Raw genomic sequence first — 7,500 nt, 5'->3', positions numbered from 1 at the left:
CCTAGCGCCATATTAAATCACACACACACACACGCACGCACACACACACACACACACACAGTTGCATTACGTAAAACTTTAACACACACCCCTGACACAGTTAAAGACCAAGTTAAAAGCTAATGGATGACAGACTGTAGAGCAGGGCTTTGAACCAAAGTGGTTTGTTCCAAATAGAAACAGTATTTTAACGTTCCTGGTAGTCTGTTCCAACCTAAAACTGATGATCCCAAACGAGTTAGAAGTTATCATATTCCTTACAGGGGTGCAGAGTCATCAAGGCCTTGAAATGCTTCAGGGAAAGAAAACAAAAAAACCGAAACTTTTTATTGTTCTTTTCCAATATTCTTTCTTAAATTAATGGTATGTGGTTTATATGGTTAATTCTGTTCCTGAAGTGGTGACAAGAAATTGTAACTATGGTGACAATATTCAGAACATTTAGTACTTTGTAGCCATTTCAGGAACCGAATTAACCATTATAATCCAGTTCAAAGCCTTGCTGTAGACAATCCTTTCACATTTCTATCGAATTCTACTGAAATCAAAATTTTCTTCGAGGACCAGTGAAGTATCAGTCAAATTTAAATGTATTAGCCCTGTACGCTACCTCGGTTACCACACAGTGAAATGTTAGTGTTCTGCACTTGGTAAGCTGTTAGCACCATAGAAACCAGTGTTTCACACAAAACACCTGCTATCAAGGTGGGTGGGGAGGTTAGTTTGTATCAGAGGGATGTGACCAGCTGGAAAGGATATGTTGCACTTGTGCAGTGTCTTATGAAATGATGATGATCTCTAATCTACCAATCATACAGTTTATCGTAGTGCAACGTTAGAGATTACAATCACAAGACAGGGAATCTGGTCAAGGTGGTAGGTGTTTGTTGTCAAGGTGGAGCTAGGTAGAACCCTGATAGACATGTACGTGTATACTGTATAATCTTCTATGAGTATCAACACAAGCTGGGCTACTTCACATTGACTAGACCCAGGGATGACTGGAGCACTCAGCAACTTTTTTTTGAGGTTTTTTATTTTGGTGCACAACATGACTGATGTTTCGGCGCATCTGCGCCTTCCTCAGAGTCTAGTCAATGTGAAGTAGGCCAGCTTGTCTTGATACTGCCGTCCTTGACTGTGAGCACCACCAAGACTGAAGCGCAGACATCACCTCTTAAAAATCTTCTATGAGTGTCTATGGTTAGCATTTCAAGATAACACAGTGTCAAATATAGGACAAGAGAATCGGGGCTGACAAGGAATTTGTGTTTTTTATTCCAGGTGAAGCAAAGTCATACAAACATAAGAAGCACCTTCATCCAGACTGTGATTGACACATAGAAGCAACTCTCATTTCTCAGTCAGTCAGTTTGTCTTTCCGCACACACACACACACACACACACACACACGCACGCACGCACGCACGCACTCACCTCTGAGGAGGTTGACAGCTCTCACATTCTCTTTTTAAAGCAGCAGATACATAGATCACAAACAGCTTTTTTTCTTAAACTCTTTTACATCATAAACCTTCTAGAAAAATCTTCACAATAAGAATTCATTGCTCAAAACAAAATGGGATTGTTTTTTTCAGTTATTCTTTTTTTTCTTTTCTTACTTCATAAAGTGCATTCATATGTCTTGTGTGGTTCTGCACATGACACGGAAATTTCTGGATAGAAAGACAATCACTCCTTCATCAGAGAGAGAGAGAGAGAGAGAGAGAGAGAGAGAGAGAGAGAGAGAGAGAGAGAGAGAGAGAGAGAGAGAGAGAGAGAGAGAGAGAGAGACAGAGAGAGAGAGAGAGACAGACAGACAGAGAGAGATGGAGGGGATAAGATGGGGCAGGACAGGAAAGACTGGCAGGCAGGGATTCCATTGGTGCAACCGGAAGGAGGAATTCGGTTTAAAAAGAAAGAAAGAAAAGAAAAACTGAATTCCATGACAGGTAAGATGAGATGACACAAATACAACAGGTCAAAGGCCCTCATCAGTGACACTTAAGCCCATCAGTCCACTCCTCCACTGATCTGATGATCTTGCGTTGTGTGTGTGTGTGTGTGTGTGTGTGTGTGTGTGTGTGTGTGTGTGTGTGTGTGTGTGTGTGTGTGTGTGTGTGTGCACTGCTGTTTTGTATGAATAAATCCATCAATTTGATTCTCCATTGTAGTGTCTCAGACCCCCATTCAGGCATCTCAACTCCCTTGTACTCCCACCCCTGACAAAAACATTCACCAAATCAGCAGTACTTCCAAGTCTGATGAACAAATGATTGACAAGATGATTGACCTATCGTGATCCCAGGGCACACAAATAGGGCCTTTGGCAATAATACTACAGTGGCATGGACAGGCCGAGAACCCAGCTAAGCTGGGCAACGTTTCAGCCGTAACACCCAAACTATTAAAAAAAAACAAGAAACAAAAAAACCAAACAAACAAATGCATGATTCTATTTTCCTCCCATTTCCAGTGATTGCATGTCGCCACCCTGACAGGACACCAGAGATCCATTGTCCCCATAGTAATAGTAGTGGTAGGTCGATGTGTTAGCGTTAGCATTAACATGTGGGTCCACAAGTGTCCGGCACTGCACGGCAACACCAATAGGAAAACTGCTCAGCTTAGCTCCGCCCAGCGGAAACAAAGAGCCAATCAGGTGAAAGGGTCCTCATCAGGCACGACAGAGAAGAGTCTCGTTGTGTGTGTTTGTCGTAGCAGCCTTGTCAGATTGTCCCTTGACAACACAGTGCACACAAACACAAATAGAGGTGTGTAGTGTGTGTGTGCGTGCGTGTGTGTGTGTGTACGTGCTCACTCTCATTCAATCTGCTGTTCGATAACCATGGCATGAAGTGTGTGTGTATCTTCACCTCAGATTGTCTATTGCACACACACACAAGCTGAAACACACACACTTACACACACTTCCTTTCCTTCTCTGCTGTTTGAGTGTCCTCCTCATAAGGATGTGTGTAAGCACTTGTGCGTATCTGGTTATCAGATTGTCTCCAACCCACACCCACACACCCTTCACATGTGCCACACGCTTCAAATGAGTCTCCTCATCTCTTCCTCCTTGGCTCTCTTGTCCATCCTCTTCCTGATACTGCTAATGGTGTATGTGGGTCGTTTCCTAATCAGCTTGTCAGATTGTCCATTTCGAACACATATGCACAAAATGGGTGTCTGTGTCTCGATCCGCTTTCAGATTGTCGATGTCTATGAACACACATACAAAATGTATGCATGGGTCTCAATCAGCATGTCAGATTGTCTTTTTGGCAATGCAAACACACACCTTAGTATCCACTTTCTAATGGCATGTGTGAGCGAGTCAGATTGTCTATTATGAACACAACATGTGTGTGTCTGTCTTCATCCATTTTTTTCTGTTTGTCTCGTTAGAACACACACACACACTCCTCTTATCTTCTCCTCCTCTTCTGTTTGAGTATCCACTCTCTAGACGCATGTGAGCGTTATGTGGTCAGATTGTCCATTTTGAACACAACATGTGTCAAGATTGTCTATTTTGAACACAGCATGTGTGTCTCTCTTTGTCCTTTCTTTCTGCTCGTCTCTCTTTGGACACACGCTCCTCGGTCCTCCTCATCTCTTCCTCCTCTGCTGTTTGAGCGTGCGTCTCCTCTTCATGATCATGCCGTGCAGCCTCTCCAGTCCCTCCTGCAGCCCTTCCCCGATGATGGCGCACGCCGGCTGGAGGTGGCAGGGCGTGTGCGTGCCCAGCTCCCCGAGCGCCAGCAGCTTCTCCACCTGGTGCAGCGGCATGGCGCTCCGCAGGTCCTGCTTGTTGGCCACCACCAGCACCGGGACGCCCAGGTTGTCGTGGAGACGCGTCACCTTGTGCAGCTCCGTCTTGGCCTCCTCCATGCGCTCGGCGTCGGCCGAGTCCACCACGAAGACCAGGCCGTCGGCGCAGCGCGTGTACGAGCGCCAGAGCGGACGCAGCTTCTCCTGGCCGCCCACGTCCCAGAAGTGGCACGGGACGCCCGAGCGCCGGCCGGGCAAGGGGACGCGCACCCGCTCCGTGTTGAAGCCTTTGGTGGGCACGGTGTTGACAAACTCGTTGAAGCGCAGGCGGTACAGTACGGTGGTCTTGCCGGCGCAGTCCAGGCCCAGGATGACGATGTGCAGCGCCTGGAAGGAGGAGGGCAGGCACGGGAGCTGGAGGCAGTGGCGCTCCCCCGACAGGCCGTTTCCCATCGCGGCAGGCGGCTGATATCCCTGTGTGGCCGGTTAGAACACACCAGCCAGGCCCCCGGGGTGGGTGGGGCCGGTGTGTGGGTTTGAGGAGCAGAACGTGTGTGTGTGTGAGGGGCAGGGAGGTTTGGTTAAGAGTCTCTATCCCACTTGGATCCGGATATGGAGACCTTCCCACTAGGGGAATTGGGGAGTTGGGGCAGTTGTGTGTCCAAAAGGAGAAGGAAGTATGTTAGTGGGTCAGGGAGGTTGATTTAAGGTGCTCTAACTCCACTAGGTTGGATCTGGATCCGATGATGTCCCCAACAGGGCCCGTGAGTTGGGCCGATTGTGCGTATTCGAGGAGAAGAGGGTGTGTGCGCGTGGGTAGGGTTGAGGTGCTCTATCCACCAAGTTAAGGTAAATCCACAGGAGAAGAGCAAGGAGGATCCACCTGCAACCACAGCAACACACACAGATACACATGAGCTGAGGCATTGAGGGATGAAAAAACACACTAACACACACACAGACACACACCAGCAGCAGTAGCAACAGCAGCAGGTTTCCTGTTCCTGTGTGTTAAAGCTTTCTGGTGGAGTGCTCCGCGCCTTTGTTGTCACAGTATCTCTCCTTGCATCTGCCGCGCGGCTGGATGGCACTCTGAATGAGGCACGAGGAATAAAACAGCAGGGCGCGCGGTAGCCCATTTGCACATGTAGCGGTTTCATACGGTAATTATCGTTTCTCAGCCACACACACACACACACACACACACACACACACACACACACACACACACACACACACACACACACACACACACACACACACACACACACACACACACACACACACACACACACACACTCTGCCCTGGCTGAAAAACAGTGAATGCCTTCGTTTCCGCCCATGTAAGTGCCCCATTCACTGTGGCTTCTTTGCCTTGGGGCGACGGGTGGCATGATGGAGAGAAAAGCCGCATTTGGGTGCCCTATTGTCGGGCAGGAGCAGAGGGCAACGGGGCTTGACTAATCTAGGGTGGATAGATACTGTAGGTAGCTTGCGGGTTGGACGTGGCCAAGCGAGATCTGTAATAAATATTAGTCGTATGGGCACATAACCATAAGGACACATTCAATATCCCCATGTGCCTAGAATAACCTGTAACAATGTACTACAGCGACAGCAGGTGATCAGGGATGATAGCTCCCGTTCAACAATCAACAATCCCGTTTAAATACCATGAAAACGCCTGCAAAACATTGATTTTGGCAATTACGCGCAACATTGTAAACCAACTACAATCGCGCTGATGATCAAGCACATACCTTTAAATCTTGCGGAGATGCGGGGAGGCTGTTGCTACCCGTGGACGAAAAAAAAATCAACAATGTATGTATCCACATTCACCACCGGCCCCTTTCCACTGTTGTCTCCGTGCTACCGTGACAGCAGTTGCGATTCCACTGAGCAGCGTCTCCACTCTGCCTACCAGTAGATTCTAGCACCCGGGGAAACAGTCCAGGGATGGGCGAGAATGCTGGTTGGTTAAATCACTAAGGGGCGCTCCAGTATTCCTGGTTTCTGATTGGCCGTATCATATGTCTATCAAGCTGCTGGCGACACACCTCCCACCACCTGTTTCTCTCACTCAACCAGTGGCCCGAAGTTTGGAGTGGTTGTGAGCGAGCGTGTTGCGCGTGACGAAACTATTTGGACAAGCGGGTCAAAAGTCGTTGACCTGAACGCCGCTGGTACAGTGTTGGCTACAATGTGATTTCAGATGTTCTGCCAACAGCTTTGAATAATGAGCCGTCAAAAAAATAATAATTATGTGAAATGAGCGAAAAGTACACCAAGTACCCGCTGTAGACAAGATCTGGGAGTGACTCAAAAATACTTTTTTTGGGAAGCGTGGCCTTGAATGCGCTACATGGATGCTTATGGGTGCATGACAATAGGGCTCAATGAAAGCTTTTTGAAGATTATAAATGCCACCATGGAATGGCCTTTCCGTTTGTCACCTACTGAACTTCTAATAAGTCAATGATCTCTACCCCAGTCTCTCCTCAGGAACAGGACACAAAAGTGTTCCTTGTGTTTGCATTTTAATCCATTCATCAGAATGTGTATTTTACAGGGATCGGGGACGACATTCGGTGTATTTGTGTGTCTAAAAGATAATGCTTCACAGGCCTACATTTTGTAGATTTTGATTGTGATCCTTGCATCGTTGTGCCCCCTTGTGGTTGATAGAGGTTCGTGGTTTTGGTGAAGGTGTTGCTGAGAGTTCAAGTTAAAGATCCAACCCAGAAACCCACATGTTGCATAGCTGATACAGTACATAACAGTAAATAATGACAGTAAATAACAGTAAATAAGTGTCATGCTAAACTGTTTTGTAGCCTGTAGTGTACTGTGAATATCTTACTTTGTGAGAAGATAAATATACTTTATAAACTTTGTAATAATGTCTGCCTATAAAGACTTAGTAAATAATTATAACATTTATGAATACTGCTCATCGGCCTATTGGAGATTAATGACCAGTAAACCAATTAGTGACCATTTGCAATCTCTTTAATGAAACAAGCAGGTTTCACATGGTGAAGATAAGATGGACTCGTTGAAAATCATAAACAAAAGTAAAATAGAATGGTACTTTATTTAATAAAATGAAGAGGGATGAGTGATCATGTGATGCAGGCACAGACAGATAACTGTCAGAAAGAGGAATATTTGGCAATTTAATGGATTTAGCATTGACTTCACTTGGCCTTCAAAGTTTTTCTCATAAAAAAGGACTTAAAAAAACAAACAACATTACATAAAAGCAGTTTACACTGTCATGATGCATACTACATGGTTCCAGCCAGACATATATTATATTATATTATATTATATTATATTATATTATATTATATTATATTATATTATATTATATTACAACACTTTAGATTAGGATTCACATGAAGAGCTCTTTTCCAAAGCGCTATATCCACCATTTTTGACTTTTTGCATTTTAATATTGGAATTGACTGTTATGATGTCCTATCATCTATGTGTGAATTCTTTCCATTCAAATATTTTGAGAACATACTTTAAAACCTCTATAAAAATGCATTTTGCAATGCATTTCAATGGAATGCCCAATACAAAAATGTCAATTTCCCAACATTCTATAAAATGGATATATCTCATTTTGGAAAAGAGCTCTTCACATGTTATCCTACTGTATAAGTGGCATATAAGATGTGTGAAACAAAATCAATCATTTGTTAGCAATATATT

General features: G+C 45.1%; 2 protein-coding genes across 2 annotated transcripts in view; both read right to left on the bottom strand.

Moving 5' to 3' along the window:
- Window positions 1-1,255: 1,255 nt before the first annotated feature.
- On the bottom strand, window positions 1,256-5,708 carry arl4ab (ADP-ribosylation factor-like 4ab). The gene is made up of 2 exons (XM_063185417.1): window positions 5,538-5,708; window positions 1,256-4,660 (listed from the first exon to the last, which is right to left on the bottom strand). The coding sequence occupies exon 2, from the start codon at window positions 4,228-4,230 to the stop codon at window positions 3,616-3,618; it is 615 nt and encodes a 204-aa protein (XP_063041487.1). The 5' UTR covers window positions 4,231-4,660; window positions 5,538-5,708; the 3' UTR covers window positions 1,256-3,615.
- Window positions 5,709-7,431: 1,723 nt separating this feature from the next.
- scin (scinderin) overlaps window positions 7,432-7,500 on the bottom strand; it is a 36,432-nt gene continuing 36,363 nt past the window's right edge. The window contains exon 17 of the mRNA XM_063185416.1: window positions 7,432-7,500. This exon is cut by the window's right edge and continues 416 nt beyond it. The gene's annotated coding sequence lies outside the window, so the exon portion shown is untranslated.

Source organism: Engraulis encrasicolus, chromosome 20, assembly GCF_034702125.1.
Source record: "Engraulis encrasicolus isolate BLACKSEA-1 chromosome 20, IST_EnEncr_1.0, whole genome shotgun sequence".
NCBI classification, from domain to species: Eukaryota; Metazoa; Chordata; class Actinopteri; order Clupeiformes; family Engraulidae; genus Engraulis; species Engraulis encrasicolus.
Note: the sequence above shows the minus strand (reverse complement) of the source record. Positions and strands in the feature narration are given on the sequence as shown.

Excerpts from the sequence above, each read along its gene's own strand:
- arl4ab (XM_063185417.1), bottom strand. The coding sequence starts at position 4,230 with ATGGGAAACGGCCTGTCGGGGGAGCGCCACTGCCTCCAGCTCCCGTGC.